A 17,918-nucleotide genomic window follows, 5' to 3' on the forward strand; every position below is an offset into this window, starting at 1 on the left:
AGTACTGTTGGAATTCTGAACTTAGCAGAAATGTCACGCTGCCGTGTGCAGAACTGATTCTCCCGCCAGTTCGCTCTTTCTCTAGTAATCTCGGAGGGCTACTAACCTAGGGAGTCTCAGTTTGTAGATTTTAGTCTTTTTTTTTTGGTTTACATCCAAACAGTCTTGTTCTTTCTTCTGTAAGAAGAGTTGGTTTTTTGGTTTTTCTCATTTTACCTGGGTGTGATTTAAAAGTGAGTACATAAATTTGGCTGTGGCTTTCCTGACAAACTCACATCTGGGCTTAGACCAAGCATGGAAAACTTCTACCAATTAAGATAACTTTTTTGGACATTATGAGAATATTAGAGAGTTGTAATGAAAGTCTCTCCATGGAACCTTTGCTTTCACAAATAGCAAGAGCTTTTAATATCTATCTGTGTATAATATAACTGTTCTTAGTGTTTGTTTTCAAACCACGTACTGGAGAAAAGTTTTTACTTTGAACTGTTTGTCATGCTGTCAGGAGTGGTTCATGACTGTGAGTTTGCCCTGAGGTTGGCATTATCAAAAATAATTAGATTTCACAACCCAGTAATAAATAGGAACACCTGTGCCAGTCTTACCATGGTATCACAGACAGTCCGCTTGGGCATTCCAGTCTATCTTGCTACCCAGACAAGCTGGACTTAGCGGTGAGTCCCTGAGTGCAGGGGACTGGACTCGATGACCTCTTGAGGTCCCTTCCAGACCTGATTCTATGAATGGTCACTTACACCAAAAATCACAAAAGATTCAGGTTGCTCCCAGTCCCAAGAGACCAGTCACTTTCCCCAAGTCAATTTGTACCTGAGATCTCTTGCCAAAGACGAGGCTTGTAGCCAATCCTGGAGTAAACTAACAAAAGGATTTTTTTTAACTTGGAAAAAGAAATGAGAGAATTATTTACAGGTTAAAACAGGCAACATATATACACAAAAATAAGTTAGTCTGTGGTTCCAAAAGGTGACAGAGACGTTGTAATCTGCCCATTGAGTGTCTTTTAGTTGACCCTGGGGATCTCTGCTTTTGTTTCTTAGCTCCAGCCCTTGTGAGACGCCAAACAGCAAAGTGACCAGTTTCTCCTTGTCAGCCATTTTTATTTCCCCCCACTCCCCTCCCCACCGAGCCCAGAATCCAAGCTGATGGGATGAGTTCATGCGCAGGTCTCTCCTTCCTGGCTGGAGTTAGCAATGCAGTCAACAAAATCTGTCCTTTGCTTGCGCTGTAAGCCTCTGTAAATTGTGTAACTCACCAAACAGGAAAAGAAGCATTGATTAAGGTAAAGTGCTCCTCCGGTACACAAGATGTGTAGCAAACAGTATAATTTTATACCATGGGCTGTAGAGATGATAAATGAAATCAATACATGCAGCATCCTACCAGCGTCTCATAAAGTCTAAACACATTCTTATCAACTTAACATTTAATATCTGTTTGGATAGTGCTAACGCACAGGTGAGCCAGACTGGTTTCCAGCTCTGCATTTGTCAGTGTTCAGTGAGACCCGGGCCCGGCCTTGGCATGAGCTGACACCTGGTCTGCCAGTGTCACGCTGTTCAGCTGTAGATCCTGATTCCCTGTTGCTTTGGTCTGATACCAGTGTAACTGCACTAGCTGCAAGGGAGTTACTCCAGCATGGCAGAGGGAACTGCACTTTGAGTTTATTTATAGGCGTTTCTATAGCACTTACCACCACAATAGCTCATCATCGTAACTACGGCATGTTAGAGGTGGAACCTGTCATTGGGATGTGCCTGTCCACAGCGTCTGACAAGTATCTGCTTTATAAAAAAGTAAATGATGCCAATATTTATAAAGCAGCTGCACATCCACAGGCTTTTAGAGAGGGAGAAGGTCATGAATAATTTAGCTTCTGTTTGCTAAGAGGAAAATACCCTAATAGAACTAATGGAGCTCCTGCTAAAAAACTTGGCTCTGGAGTGGCTGTCTTATTCACCAATTGCTTTTGACATTTAGTTTTGACACTCCCATGATGGGGGAAAAAAACCCAGCAGTACTTTCTTTTATAGCTATCTGAGGAAACCCTAATAAGCTAGAACTTTTCTTTTAATGAGCAGGATTCCAAGAAACAGGGTGAGTTTGTGTTTCTCCTGAAGCTATCGGAACAGACAGGCAGAGTCCTTTTTGTATTATGAAAAATATATATAATCTGTGCTTTCTTAACATAGGAAGTGGGCTAGGAAATAATTTTTAAGATCTTGTTTTTCTTGTTTTAAAGCAAGATACCTGCTCCGTTGGTGGAGGCAGGAACACTTTGTAGTTCAGTTGCCTTCTGTCTGTAGGAAAATGAGAAATAAATCTTTTACAAGAGAAATAGAAGCCAAAGCTACTATGTGTCAGGTTGAAACTAGTCCTGTTTGTAAACTGGAAGTTCATTCCTTATAATTGGTGCTGCTGGCTCTTAAATGTTAGGGTTTTTTCCATTTTCAGTGGTGATACAATAGATTTTTAGCATCTCTTCGGAGCTGGATATCTTGAAATATTCTCAGTTAGTTCAACTGTACAAGTGAATTCTGTGTTTGTATGATTTGTTTATATTTTAGAGAAGGCAGTTCAGTTACCTCCAAACTGTTGACTCAAGCAAATTCTTTGTTTATATTTTAAAGAATAAAACTGTTATAATTAGAAACCAGCTGCTAATTTTCTTACTTTAGACCATTGTTTTCTCAATATAGCCTCCACTCGTTCCGCCTTTCAAATGCGTGATGCATTTTGGAACTTATGTTTTTAAATTGCTGTAGGTGTTCTAGAAAATACCATTATTTTTTGTTTGCTGAAATTCTAGAGTCATGTTCTTTTGTTTTTTGTGATGCATAAAGAACAGACTGGAAATCTGAGATAATTCAACAGCCACTTGTGCATTTTTATATTTTTTGTTTAGACTTCTGCAGGTTTTTATAATCTCAAACTGAGATTTTGTTCATGTCCATATTATGTTAAATATTTTTTTATAAATGCCTATGGCCATGTATTGGTGATTTAAAATGGCCTTTACTCTGCTGTCGACGCTTGCGGCTAAGTAATGTTAACCAAAAGTGTAAATACATAAAGGTTGATATGCCATGTTCAAGCCGTGCCTCTGTTCAGCTAGCCCTGCGCTCCTCAACCCAGGTCAGGTCCAGCTCCCACTGATCTCAGTCTGTCCGATGACTTTAATTGCAACTGGCTAGGACCCTAAAAAACTAATGTGCAGTATTGTAGGTTTGCCTCTAATTTTTATTAAGTCATCAATCAGCAAATAGTACAAGAAATGGAGCCGGGAGAGCTGCCTGCATATGGGGTACAGTGTGCTCCTTTCTTGTGACAGATCTAAACTTAGTTCTAGCTCCTAAAAAGCACTACGTTGGGTTCTAGCAGAAGAATTAATGACTGAAAATATAGAGCACTGAAGTGTCCAAAAAGGTGCTAAACAAATGATCAAGGGAACGGTTTTGCCTGGTAAGAGCTAGTAGCATTTGTCAAGATAAAAATTGTTAGCCCTGAAAAAGTTGTGTTGTTCTCCAGTTGTTTATGTTCAGCTTAGTTTGTTGTCCATGTTTAACCCTGTTAACCTTTCATTCTTTGTCCCTGGAGGAAATGGGCTCTAAAAACAGCATAATTTTTTGCTGCCTCTAGAATTCCTATCAAGGAGAACTATAGGGTTTTGAGACCTTTGTCTTTTGTTGTAGGTAGTAGCATGTCAGTCCAAAGAATTCTTGTGAAGCTAGGTACACTGGTGTATATGCTAGCAGGCTTACTAATTTCTGCTTTTACTCTTTAAATACAGTCCTTCATTCTTCATGTAGTCCAGCCCTTCCCTCCTTCCTTGGGTGAAAATCTCATTGATTGGATCAAACCCTTAGACACTAAGATTGGTAGAACTTCTTGGGTGCTGCAGTGAAGCAGGAAATGGGAAAATCCTCATATCTGATGTGAAAAGAGTGGAAAATATGACTATCAAATGCAGAAGATCCTAACCAGCACTTTTACTGGAAGACATGAGTGTTGCAGATGGCCAAAGCACTGCAAAACATAGTCAGGATAAGTGATCCTGTATTGCCAAGAGGATGGATTATTTTTTTCAGTTTCTAACTTCAATGATTTTATGAAGCTCTTTCTAAAAAGTGAGTCCAGCTATTTAACTCCCCAAGTCACTGTGTGAAAGTGTGGATTTTGATCACTACATTATTTTTCTAAAGCTGAGGATTTTAAAAAGATTTCTTGAAGAAATGTTTGTTACAGGAATTCTTGGGGGTTTTCACATTAATTTCTTGCACGCTAATGGTTATTGATTCTTTTGAGGTTACATTTGGTTGGAAAAGCAATGCATCTTCTGTGCTCTTTGAGAGAAAATACCGCAAAATTTAGCTTGCATCTGACGCTTATGAGTTTGTCTCAGAAAAAGCAATTATATAGTCATTGTTGTTATCCTTATATCTTGTGTTTTGCTGAGAAACTGAGCACTAAACTATATCACTGCATCTAATGTACAACCGTGGTGCCGACGTGCCGGTGCCGCACAGGGAAGAGTAAGTGCTGGCTGTCTATTCGCTGGAAGAATTGTTGATGCTTCTACAGCTGTTAATGCTACCCATCTAACACCTCTTTGGAGACTAGCACGGCTAGATTTCTGAACATGTCCTAACTGCATTTTCTGGTTCAACCCACAGACTCCAGGTTTGCACTAGATCCAGAAGTGAGCAGCAGCCCTGACCCCTGAAACAGAATCAGAGTTTTCCCCAGTACCTTCAGTGCAAAATTCTGGAGCTGTTGAGTGGGACCTCTGACACCAAAATAAAAACTTGATCTGGGTCGAGATCACCTCAATTTTCATTCTTTAAAAACAATGAGAAACTGAAATTAATCCTGCCAGGGTGAAAACTGGAAGGGTCCTAAAAGCAGATTGCATCAGTGTCAGTGTGCAGTTGTGGTTAAGCATTATGTGCTTCCAAACTTACCTATGCCGCTATCGGCTTCCTTTGGTCAGGTATGAATGTCACCATCTTGTCCAGCACACAAACTGTGACCCACAGGCACTGATAAAATACTAGGGCCAACATTTTCACGGGGGGAGCATCTTAGGATCTGAACACCTGGCCTGATTTCCAGTGGCCCTGAGCATTGACTTCAACTGGCGCCTTAGGCTCCCTGCTTCTCTGAAAATCAAGGCACTTATTTATGTGCCTACTTATAGCCATAGAACTGAACTTCAGGCATCTGAAACACCGAATACAAAAAGCCCTGGGGAAACGTAATAAGCTCTCTGCCGTCCTCAGTCTGCCTAGGAGTGCCCTGCACCCTGGTGTGGCGGAGGGGTTTGTGTGCTGTCTGTTGCTCTGCTGCACACTCAGCAGGTTATTTTCAGCAGCCTGCATTGAATGGAAATTCGATGACATGGTCCTGTGCCGTGTATGCTGCTGCAGATAAAAATATTGGCTTGATGCATGGATTGCAGCAACCTGCTCCATAGACGTTGCATTTTCCTCTGAAGAGTGCAGCCAGCCAAGGGTCCTGGAATAGTTAGCTGAATCAAGAGGGGAGTATGCAAGCCATTGTCGCTGTGTTCCCCTCTTGGGGCAGGGGTCTAGCTGAGAGAGGGTGCTGTGTCCACTTTGAAATGCAACTTTTATTGCCTAATAAGATTGCTAACTTTTTCTGCATTCTAGGTGGTGCAGACATGCATTTTGGCCTGACTATGACAGCCAGATCCTTGTCCGACGTCAATCAGCGTGCTCCACTCATGGAGTTATGCCGATTGACACCAGATTAAACTTCTGTTCTTTTGTTGCTCACTCAAATCCATGCAATGCCCAAAAAAATTTCTTTTGTGGCATTTTCTATGGAACGTGTATTTAACCAGATACCAAGTGGCAAACCATATGTGGCCAAGCGCTCACAAACCAGCAACCAGCTAAAAAACCCAGGATCAGTGACATAATCCACAGGAGCCATTAGAAATCTGAAGAACCACCAAATGCCAGATTTTGATCTTCAAACTGGCACAAACTCTTGATGCAGGGAGTGCTTTGCTGTTTGATACATTTCTGGTTTCCCTGCCAGAATACGTTGGAATAACTATCTATAATATCCATGTTATTGTTCTGCAACGAGGAAAGAGGCATCCAGTATGAAAACATCTGTAACATCAATCTGACACTTCCGTGCTACAAGGTTTTTGTGAAAGTGACACCGTACCAACTCCGAACATACGCTGAAGTTTAAGCAGCTGAAGAAATCTTTTTGTGATGAGAGAAATAAATGTGATAATCTATAACTTGTTTGCAAAAGTTTTAAGACAAATTAGGTAATGGCGAATCATCCAGCAAAGCTAAAAATGCTCTTGCTAAAGACTTCTGAGATCTCTGAGCTTTCCAGCATGTTTGGAAAAATCCTTATATGAATGTAAAGACTATGCCTAGACAGTTATTAATTATACCTTCTACAGTGTGTGTGCATGCCCTGGCCAGTGTGCAAAAGAATGCAGTCTTTTACTGTCTGCCACAGCTGTTGTGACATCTTTCATTCTAATTAAGTTTTCAAAGTAACTGTTCTAAGGGGAAGTTTTTAGCTGCCCATGGCTTTTCTTCTGAAACATTTTGCAAATAATGCCCTGCAGCTTTTCTGTAGGCTCTGTCAGTGGAAATCCTAAATCTTCATTCTTAACCAGGAGACAGTTTAGGTGATTTCAAATACATGAGGAAGCGCCTAATGCAGATAAAGCTGACACCCCTTAGATTACAGATTGCAGGTCTTTTTTTTGGCTTCAAATGAAGAGTCTTGGTTTGATCTTCATTGTGTTCACACAGAATATCTGTTTCATGTACAGTACTGAGTAAGGAATTGATGTAACTCTTCCTAACTTATCACAGAGCGAAGGCCTCAGTGCCCAAGCCTGAAGGATTCATTACCTGACCCCGCTTCTGTTGAGGTCAAAGGAAAGACTCTCATTGAGTTCAGTGGAGGCTGATCGCACCTCAGAAGAGCAACTCATTCTGTTTTTAAAAAAAAAACAAAAACCCAGTTGTTGCTTAGATAAAACCCCAAAGATTTCTAAATGCTGCCCCTGTAATCCTTCAGAACCCATCGCAATGAGGGTTTCCTAAAGAGGCGTCACTTCAGTGCATGCTGTCACCAACCCATATCTAGTATTAATGCTTAACATGCATTCAGCCAGTTTGTCACTGTATGGCCAAAAGCAACTGAACATTCCACCTCACTCTGCTTTTATTTCAGGCTGCAGTCTCTGTGTGGCTTGGTATTTATGTGGAAACCTTTTGTTTTGATTAATTAAATTATTTTGGCAGTTTAAAAGGAGCTCAGGCTTCTTTTTGACTTGCTAGTGACTTCAGTTTGCTCAGGTATGTGGATTAGCTCTAAGGACGAACTTCCTTCCAGCAAGCAGAACCTGACTTCTGTGAACATGTGCAAGTGTAGTGTCTATTGTGAGAGTGTAGGAGCGTTTACTAGAGGTGCTGACGTGTTTTACTGGTTGTCTGGCTGAGCTGGAGAGGAGGAGTTTTGGTTTTGTGAGTTTGTGCCCTATACCGTCACTACTAGCTGATCGAGAGGGAATGATAGACACCTGCCTCCAGAAGGACACAGATCTTGTGTGTAGATTCAGTTAAGCATTTAATATCTGGAAAAATTTGCAGATTTCCAAATCAGGCAGCAGAATGCTGTCCATGACATACAGCGAAAGCCTGAGAAGCGTGGCCAGCCGGTACCACTCGGACTGGGGTCTCCACCAGGTTCGCCATACGGATGTGGTGGAGCTGCAGCGGCTGCGAGATGTCCGAGTGGCAGCACAGGCCAAAACCATGGAAGAGTTTCTCAAAATGCACGGGCTCTCGCTGGAGGATTGCACGGCTCACAAGACAGGCATGAGATATAGGTAAGAAATGAACTTCCTTCCTATCTTCTACGCGGGTTTTAACGGACATGGAAAACCTGGGAAAAGCTACAGTTGGTGCATATTTCACTTCAGTCGGGATGTAAACATACAGCAGCATGTCAAATCTGCACACAGGCTATGGAAGTAGTTTCTAGGATATCGCGTATAAAACCAATGTTTTCTTTAGCCCCTTGTGGCAAAGAAATTCCAGCGAGGAGTTAACTGAAGCAGCTGCTGTTGTTTTAACTAAACCTAAATAAGCATCAAAGCCTTGTTATGACATGTTCTGGGAAATCTGTGTTTGGATAAAGCAGAGACTGGCAAAGCCGGGGGTGCAAATAAGCCATTAAAACGTGTGTGTGTGTGTATGTGTACTTCACTGGTGGTAGAACATCTTTTATTTTTTTAAGCTTGATACATGAAAACTCTGTTCACAGGTTTGTCCAAAATAGCAGTCGTGCAGGCTGGGGCAGCTAATGAATTTGTGTGTCTGGTGAGAAACTAAACGCACCGCATGTACCAACAGAGCGTTCGGCCCACATTTTATAACTTTAATTTAAGCCACTTTTTGAGACCAAGATACGTGTTTTCTTGGAATGGGAGAGACTCTTATACGCTGTTACATCTCCTCTCTGCCCTTTGGGATAGACCTAGGTCATCGTCGTCTTCATGCGAGAAGAGCCCGTTAGTCAATTTCCATATTGGAGTGTAGAATTCATAGAGGTACAGAAACAAATTTCCATCTTAATCCATTTCCCATGGCAGGTGCAGGCTGTTGAGCAAGTATGTCCCCCTCCCTGTTCTGAGTCAGAGTATTTATCTCCCTCCTAAATCCACTCGGGGTCTTGCTGTCTCCCATGACGTAGCAGACTGTCCCAGGTGCCTCGCCAAGAGAGAGCAGCCTGTCCTAATAGCCACTCTAAACTTTTTCTCATGGCATCTTTCAGTTTAGGCCATGTGCAGTGTGCCCCTTTTAGGTGGAGCAGGTTATGTCCTTAACCTTTGATTCCTTGTATTAGGAATCACAGTGAGATGCTCCTTTTCTGCAGCCCTTCCATGCCATGAATCTGCTGGCTGTTGATTCTCTGTAGTTTCACTTAACCTACTTCATTTTGACACGTGGTGATGCTCATGCTACAATTGACAAATAATATAATTTCTCTGGCGATTCCAGCAGATGGCAGACGTTCACCAAGGGAGGCCTGGAAACGGGCTTGTGCGGGGTGCTGCTAATCGAAGGGGATATGGGTCAGATACTAAGTTCAGAGTGTCCTATGCATGGACCTTAGTGTACCCAGGCAGTCTAGCGGGGTTGTGGTTCTCACACTAGCACTCTAAGACAGTGCTTTGAAGTTGCAGGTTGGGCTGTAACTCAGGCTCTGAAGCCAGGTCTGTCAACTGGACTGACCCGTTGTCACAACTCAGCTATTCCACTAGAACTATTCTCCTAGCAGGCAACAATCGTGGTGTACTCCCCACCCTGGCCGAGCTCCATCTTGAGCCTTCTTCGTGCAGTCCTGATAAAGGAGCTTTACTGCTGATCTTAGAAGGATTCACAGTGTGAATTCTAGGGGAAAGATATGGACACAACCAGTGGTGAGCGGCCAAAATCTTAATAACCGGTTCCCTACCAGGTCTTCGGCGGCGGGTCCTGCAGTGCTGCCGAAGACCTGGAGCGAGTGAAGGACCCGCCGCCAAAAACTCGGAGCGCCACACGGTGAGTACAAGCCCCATGTGGTTTTTTTGTTTTGTTTTTTTACGTGGTGGTTTTTTTGTGGTTTTTTTGTTTTTTTTGTTTTTTTTTTTAAGTCATCCCTGCCGGGGCCCTGTCGAAACTGTTCAAATCGGGCCCCGCACTTCCTAAAGCCGTCCCTGCACATTAGGGTTGCAAAATTGTATCAGGGGCCGGGTAGGGAAGGCTGTGCCTCCCAAAACAGCCTGTCGTCCCGCCCCATCCAACCCCTACCCATGTCCTGCCCCCGACTACCCTCCTCAGAACCCGCAAGGGCCGCAAGCAACCCATCAACCCCCCCTGCTCCTTGTCCCCTGACCACCCCCTCCCGAGACACACCCCCCCACCCTAACTGCCCCCCAGGACTCCTCCCCACCCCCTACCCAACTCGCCACGCTCCCTGACTCCCCCGACCCCATCCACCACCACCCTGACAGACCCCTGGAACTCATGCCTACCCGAACCCCCCCGTCCCCTGACCGCCCCCCAAGAACCTCTGCCCCCTCCGACCACTCCCTGCCTGACCCCTGCCTTATCCAACCCCTCCTCCCAGGGCAGCGTGTAAAGATGCCGCACGGCCCGCTGGAGCCCCCCTTCCCCTTACCATGCTGCTCAAAGCGGCAGGAGCTGCAGAGCTGCCCAGAGCGCTGGCGCCGGCGGCGCGTCACGCTGCGGTTCTGCGGGGGAGGGGCCGGGGGAGCCTCCTCAGTTCAGAGCTCAGGCGGGCCGGAGACAGGACGGTCCTACGGGCCAGATGTGGCCCACGGACCAAAGTTGTTTGCCCACCCACTCGCCCCTTTAACAGCTGGTTCTACACCGGCTTCTAAATTTAACAACCGGTTCCAGCTCACCACTGGACACAACTACATGCTGTTAGCTGGCCATGACAAAGCGTTTTTATAGAGGCTACTGCCAGCGTGTAACATCAGGTGACCACATTTTTTGCTTTGTGGAGTCAAAGCCTAATGCAATAAATATCAATGCAGCAGAGACAGCTCTAGATGTTAGACCGTATCATATTTCTGTTTAGCTCTTTTTCTTTTTAAATAACTTGGCTGCACTGTATATCTGAAGTGTCTGTATCCCAGAATCTGTTCTCCTCTAGATGGGTGGGGAAATGATGATGAAACCCTTCTCAAGCTGACCTAGAGAGAAGGTCTCTTCAGGTGCATGTTTAAATGTCTAGAGAAGATTAGCACCTTTACATACTTCTGTCCTCCACTCCGTAAATAAAAAAACCCCAACGTTTCTATATCATCTCCTCATTCACTATTATTTTTTTCTACAGTATTGTTAGTATGCTTCTAAGTACAAACAGCCTAGAATCTTAACTTCCTCTTTTAGGACAAATGAATTATTGAACAAAATCTCAAAAAATTAAAAGCCACAAAAATATTTTATCCAGCCAGTAACCAGGGAAGTCAGAGCAGTTGAGTGTAATGTAAACTGTTGAATAAGTCGGTTGTGCACATATGTAAAATATCGCAGTTTTATAGCCCATGCTCTCTTGTGTGCCTGAAACTCTAATAAAACTGGACAGCTTGGTTTGATTTATGCGGTTTGAGAGCTGAGCAAGATTTGCTTTTTGAAAAGTAAACGTAGATCAAGATCCTTGCCTCAGCGTCAGACACATTAATGGTTTACATCTTCCAGACTGGCTTTTATCAAATAAATTTCATTTAACTTCTCACAGGTTGTTTAATAGAATCTTGAAATGAAAACCAGTCATGACACTGCAGTAGTTATTAAAGATCCAAGATAGACACAATTCCTCCTTATCAAAACTCTTTCCAAGGATTGAAATTAGAACTCATGTTAAGTTTAGTCCTAAATATTCATAAGAAAAATTCAGATCTGGTGTGGAACATGTTGGAGGGAGGGAAATTTATCCCAGCTTTACATGCAGATTGAATTTGTCCTTTTCTATTAAGGCAAACGCTGCCTGGTGAGGAAAGAGAAGCCAGCTCTCCAAGAAGGAATGGCACCTTATCTGCCTACTCTCTGTCAGGAAATGGAGCTTTCTGGGTTGGAACGTACTTCGTCATAAATCCTCAGCAATTTGCTTTGAAATAATTAAGCGATAAACATGTTGGAATAACAGCATGATATACAGCAGATTTCAGCAACTTTGTTTTAACCCAGATCTCCCAGCTAGACACTGATGCAAATGGCAGGGCGATATGACTCTTGCAACGGAGGCCACCATGTCAGTGAATAAAATGATCACTGCACAAATAATCTTCAGTCTTGTGAGCTCCAGAGCTCACCTTGTACCCACCAGCTCTGCTTCTGCAAATGTTACAAGGAAACGTATTCCCAACAAATCTGTTTGAATGACATACCAACTGACGCTGGCAACCGCTCTGCTTTGTAAAGCTGTGCCAGATCACTACAGGCATCGTGTGAAAATTAAAGGTAGAATTTTAACCTATTAGATTCCAATGCCTCTCCGTGGATATGAGAGGCTGTAGAGGAATGGCTCAGCTGCTAACATCCAGGGGTGTTTGCAGCCTCGTCTCCGGCCAGGCCTACACTGCAGACGTATGCAGGCATGGCTCTCTCGGTCAGGGGCAGGAATAGACGTGATCCCTGACCAACAGAGATGTGCTCGTGACCAGTAGAGCTTGTTTCACGCATGGCGGGGTGGTTTTGCTATACTGGTACAGAGTGCAGCTTTGACGCCACAGCTGGCCACACTAGGATAGTTTACTAGTGTTCCTTTCCTGGTAGAGCCCTCCTAGTGTAGACTTGGCCTGAGTATGGCTGGATACCGACCTAGGAACACCCACAGAGAGCCAGCCAAACCCCTACAACAATTGGACTGGACGCTAGGAAAGGGTATCTGTGTGCAACCACTGGAGAAGAGCCAGGGTTTGCAAAGCAATATCTGGAAATCACTTAACATAAAGCATGAATGAGGCCCGTGGCCCAGCAGTGATCCTGGTGGGAGGAAGCTAGTTTCTGACCTGAGCATCGAGACATTTGGGCAATTTGCCTTCTCCCTCTCAGGGGCCAGTCCTGCACCATGACCCAGAAATGCTGAACTTGGCTCCGGTGGCAAAGGAGAGAGCTGTGTGTGTGGGACAAGCTAGTCACACTGCCGTTGTGCTGCTGGGGACCACAGTACAATCCCTGCAGGGGCCAGCCAGATGTACCCGGGAATCCCTACAACCCAGTCTGATTGTGATCATGAAACCTCAGACCTAAAAAGGGAAAGGAAGTGCACCCATTGTATCAGCAAACAGCAACAACTGGACAACATCCATCAATCCCCATCAATCTCATCAACTGCTCTGCTCTCTTCTCCCTTCCCTGCCCAGACCAGAGACCCTGAGATGGCCTCTGGAGACCCTAACGGCACACTTTGCACTGACTGAGTGAGGTGAACAGTGAAACCTGGCTCAGCGCCTTCCGCTCTAGTCCATCCTCAGCCAGGGGGCCCAGGGCCAGGGGTGCTGGTTGAGGATCCATAGTGCATCACCACAGTTGCACCTTTATGTCACACGACTCATTCTCAATTCATTTTCAGGCTGTCCCACTGTCCCACAGGTCATGTTATCTGGATCCATTTGGCATCCAGTGGCCAAAGGCAGGAAAGCCTCCAAAGCTCAGATCCCGAGATGAGACTGATGGAGCAAATTGGGGAAGCACAGAGAGAGAGAGTCCCCCCCCCGCGCAGGGCGGAGGCGGCGGGGTGGGGAAGATGCATGCCATGTGTGCAGTGATGTGAAGAAAGAACGTGGCACTACCCTTTTGCTAGCTTTTCCATGTAGGAGGTCTCGAAGAGGCGGCGTGCAGTGCGTGCAGTGCTCACAATAGTGATCGGTCTGGGTGGAGTCTTGGTCTTGGTGAGCAACAGTTAGTTTAACAGTTAGTTCTGGGAAGGTGGCGGCTGCTCTGCTGGGGCTGGCTGCTGCTGCTGGCACTGCTGGCTGTGGCCTGGCCCTGTCCTGCAGACTCCCCTTTGGAAGTCCTGTGGAGAAGAACCCTTGGACCTTTCAGGCTTTCAGGAGCTGAGGTTTCAGGTGAACCTGTTTTCTTTCTTCTTCTTCTTCATTTAATTCTTTCATTTCTCCAATTGTGATAAATTTCCCCCATCCATCCATCCCAGTGTAATTATTGGAGTTGTTTTTTGTTTTGTTTTTGGTTGTTTTTTTTTATATTTTGTTTGGAATTTTTTGAGATCATGGACATGGGAGAACATGGGGACAGCACTAACAATTAGATTAATTACACCTGAATTTTACTGGGTGCAGCCACTGTGCAGCCACTCATATGGGCCCCACATACATCATTTATAGAGAACCCATATCCCTCCTTCCAGCCTAGGAAGCAGGCTTTAGAAAAGCACTTCTTTTTTTTTGTTTTCTTTTTGTTTCTTTGTTTTGTTGGTGTTTTTGGGGTGGGTTTCTTTTCCTTTGATTGAGTGGAGTGGAGGCTTTGAGGTGCTTTTGTTTGGGATTCCTTCTTGTGCTGACTGGATTGTCAGTCCAATGTCCCAGCTCAGCATGAGTCAGTCCAGTGTCCTGATGGAGTCCCTGTTTTACACCTGAATGGGATGGGATTATTTACTACATTCAGGATCCACCACATCTTACAGTCAGGATTCTGGGACTGAGGCAGTTCCTTCCTTAAGGATGAGGAGAATGAGCCTGAGAAGAATGAAGATGAGAATGAGAAAGAGAGCTGCTACTGACTGCTTGCTCTGCCCCTCACTGCCTTCCTTTTCCATAGGCCATGTGCCTTGACTGCTAAAAACCAAGAAAAGAAATGTGACAGGTTTAAGAGAATGAAGAAATTTAGCAGGTTTCAGCCAAAAGTGTGTGAGTACTTGTAAAGAAAGAGAGAGAGTAATTGAGATTTGAAGAGAAAAAAAATTTGAAAAAATGAAAAAAAAAAAAAAAAAAAAAAATCAAAAAAGAGAAAGAAAGGAAAAGAGAGAGAGGAGAGGAGAGAGAGAGAGAATAAGACAGAAGCACATTGATCACATTGATCACCACTGGGGGCTCAGCTGCCATCACAGCCCTAAACATGGTGCTGGTATGCTGGGCCTTTATTCATAAAGGGCTTTCTGGGTATCCACTTAGTGCCTCACCTTCTCTCTCACTTCAAGCCTACTATTCATGAATCCAGCCCCCCACAAGCGTCTTTTCCTTCTCTTCCTTCAACCTGACAACAGAACTCCCAACACTCCCTGGGAATCTAAACTCCAGCCCTTGCTGCTCAGCTCCGACCTCGCACGTATGTGGCGCTCAGGGGGAGTTCCCGGAGAGATTACTGCCCTGTGCTTTAGGTACTCAGGCTTCTTGACCTGTCTCTGCTGCTTTGCAGTCAACTTGGAATAATAAACATCAGCCCATGTTAGAGAAATAAAACAGAGAAAGTGTCATGTGGAGCCGGAAAACCAACTCCAAGCACAAAGGCAGCCAACGCTCCATTAATTTTTCATGTTCCTCCAGAACCTGGGGTAGTGAGAGCATAAATATTTCAAACCATTTTTGTTTTTTTAACGACTGTGTATTGTATTTTTGACCGAAAGCTGTTTTAGAAGACTTGGGTTATGGGCTGCTAGCGTGAAGTGATGCTATTGAAATGTTCTCACTCTGATCAGAGACGGAACAATTATTTCACTCGGTGTCTGAAATGCTCATGATACTGAAAGTAGAAACAGCAGACATTTCAGACACTCCCGAGTGCGGGACGGTTACTGCTGAACTCTTCCCTGAAAAGGAGGAGTCTTTTTAGACGCTCATTTTAAGTGGGTTGGAAAGGAGGTTATCTTTATTATTCCTTTGTTTTTGTCACCATTCCTGCTAATCTGAGTCTGTGGTGTTTCTATCTGGTAACTACACCAACTTCTGACTTACGTGGCATAAGACCTTGACTGCACTGGGATTGTAACCACTGGCATAAAGCCCTGCTGTAGAAGTGACTTACACCAGCTCAGCTCTCTCCAGTTTCAAGGTATGCTGCCCTGGTATAAATCATGTCCATACAAGGGGATTGCACTGGCACAGCTACAGGAGCGGCCAAAGCCCAGTGTAGACAAGACCAAAGTGAGAGCAGAATTTGGACCTTCTCGTCTGTCAAACTCTCATATCAAAGGCAGGGAATGGGGAGCAGATGGTCACGACCAGGTGTGAACTGAATGGCTGATGCATCCCTGGTGAAAAGTTGCGTTGTTGCATTTTCATATCCGAAACGAAGCTGTGCTGGGGCACCTGCTGTTCTGCACACCTGCTTGTTAACACATGGTTCGTCCAAATATTGCAGTTTTTCTTTCTCATAGGTATTAGAGCCAACTCCACAAACAAACACAGAGACTGTACGTTTTACAAAAAATCCCTTCTGCAGTTACGCCATCTCCTGAGTCCTGAGGCAGCAAATTGCTCCGTGTGGACCACCCTGTGCCCACATGAATCCTGTTTCTTTGGGCTATGCCTGCAAAGAGCTGCCTGCAGGATTATGGCATGTCATTGAATTGAAAGCTTTGCGACAGGGCTCCCTTGCATTTTCTTCTGTAAGAATGAAGAGAGGTAACACTTGAACAGTAAAAAAAAAAAAAAGAGCCCATTTAATTAATATCAGTATGACTGTTATTTATTGATGAAGTGAAGCTTGCGCGTACACTATCAGAGAAATTATTTAAGATAAAACATTTAGTTCAGTAAAGCACTTTAAAAGTTCAGATGCAGCGGTTTGGAGGTGGAGGGGCCATGGTGACCTACTTTAAGCGTGAGCCTTTTTTTGCTATCACGAGTGATTAACACTAGCTGGAAGAAACTTAGAAACCTCTGGAAGTTGCTTTGTAATAACTTAGCCTAATTCTGAACAATTTCCCTTTAAGTTTAGCATGGAAATGTACCGCTTGTATCATAGCAAGTGGTCAGCTGCTCCACTCATGTAGCTTTTCAATTGGTGAGTTTAAACATTGTGGCTTAGAAGCAGAGACCCTTTGGGGGAGGGGTTGTTTTGGGGATCAGAATTGCATAAAGAGAAACGGTTTAGTTTTCAGTGCATTTCCTCTGAGTAATGTATTGACTGAAAGTCACCAGCTGAAATTTTATTTCCTTCTCTAATAAATCTCTGTATAAATTAAGAGGATTTATTTCTAATGACAGTAAATAATTCTGGAGGTCAACCAATAAAAAACCTTTTAAGGGATTGTATAACAAATCAACAAATGATTTTTCATGATCACCCTGAAACTCATTTTCAATAAACCAGTAAAATTAGGGAACCAAACAACACACTTTGAGTGTCACACTGAGGTCACTGCTGGAAATTAGAGCTGCGGGGGTCGTAGTGCAGCAGCTCTCAACCTTTCCACACCACTGCACCCCTTTCAGGAGTCTGATGTGTCTTGCGTGGCCCCAAGTTTCACCTCCCTTACAAAGTACTTGCTGATGAAATCAGGCAAGAATACGAAGGTTTCACAGCCACACTAGTACTGACAAATTGCTTCCATTTTCATTTTTACCATGTCACTATAAAATAAATCAATTGGAATATAAATATTGCGCTTACATTTCAGTGTATAGCATATAGAGCGTATAAGCAAGTCATTGTCTGTATGACATTTTAGTTTGTACTGACTTCACTAGTGCATTTTATGTAGCCTGTTGTAAACCTAAGCAAATCTCTAGATGAGTTGATGGACCCCCTGGAAGACCTCTGTGTGCCCCCAGGAGTATGAGCACCCCTGGTTGAGAACCACTGAACTCTGGGACTTGCACATAGTCCAAGTTTCTCAAAATGCTTTGTGCCCTCATGGTGCCCTGTAAATGTTTGTTAAATTCTTGTATCTGCAGCTGGAAACTCTGGGTTTCCTAGCATGCAATAAATATTCAGAGGCGTTCTAGGTTCGGTATGTTAATATCGAGAGGATGTGAAATTAACACCTACAGCACATTTGCTGTCCCAGCCAAGGGGTGTGGTATGGTTGTGCATGACACACGGTGCTTTCTGTGGGGCTGGGGTCCGAGGGCCTAACGAAATGGAGCAGTTTCTGAAAGATGCCAGATTGGGGAGGGGGAGACAGTGGCAGCATCAGCAATAAACTGCCATTCAAATTCCAGGGTCCAGGAGCCCCCGACACAGGACGATGGCTGGAGTGACCTCTGGCAATTGCTGCTGTAGTACAGTGAATTTTTTTAATAACCAACGTGGATGAAGGGTTTAGAGCTGAACACGTAGCTTCTGTGTGCGTCCCGCACGCTGGGCTGGATTCTTCTCTGAGTTCCTGGGGTTTCACGACAGCGTCACACCACCGAC

At 44.2% G+C, this 17,918-nt stretch overlaps 1 protein-coding gene across 8 annotated transcripts in view; it reads left to right on the forward strand.

Annotated features, from left to right (window-relative positions):
• KCNAB2 (potassium voltage-gated channel subfamily A regulatory beta subunit 2) overlaps positions 1-17,918 on the forward strand; it is a 106,382-nt gene that overhangs the window by 48,510 nt on the left and 39,954 nt on the right. Inside the window, exon 1 of one of the 8 annotated variants that reach the window (XM_039508907.1) lies at positions 7,687-7,912. The exons of the other annotated variants lie outside the window; for them this stretch is intronic. Within the exon in view, the coding sequence (XP_039364841.1) occupies positions 7,695-7,912 (218 nt within the window). The 5' untranslated portion in view covers positions 7,687-7,694. Of the gene's footprint in view, positions 1-7,686; positions 7,913-17,918 lie in introns of those variants that run through there. 8 annotated transcript variants of the gene reach the window in all.

The sequence above is a fragment of the Mauremys reevesii genome, linkage group 21 (assembly GCF_016161935.1).
Source record: "Mauremys reevesii isolate NIE-2019 linkage group 21, ASM1616193v1, whole genome shotgun sequence".
In the NCBI taxonomy this organism is placed as follows: Eukaryota; Metazoa; Chordata; order Testudines; family Geoemydidae; genus Mauremys; species Mauremys reevesii.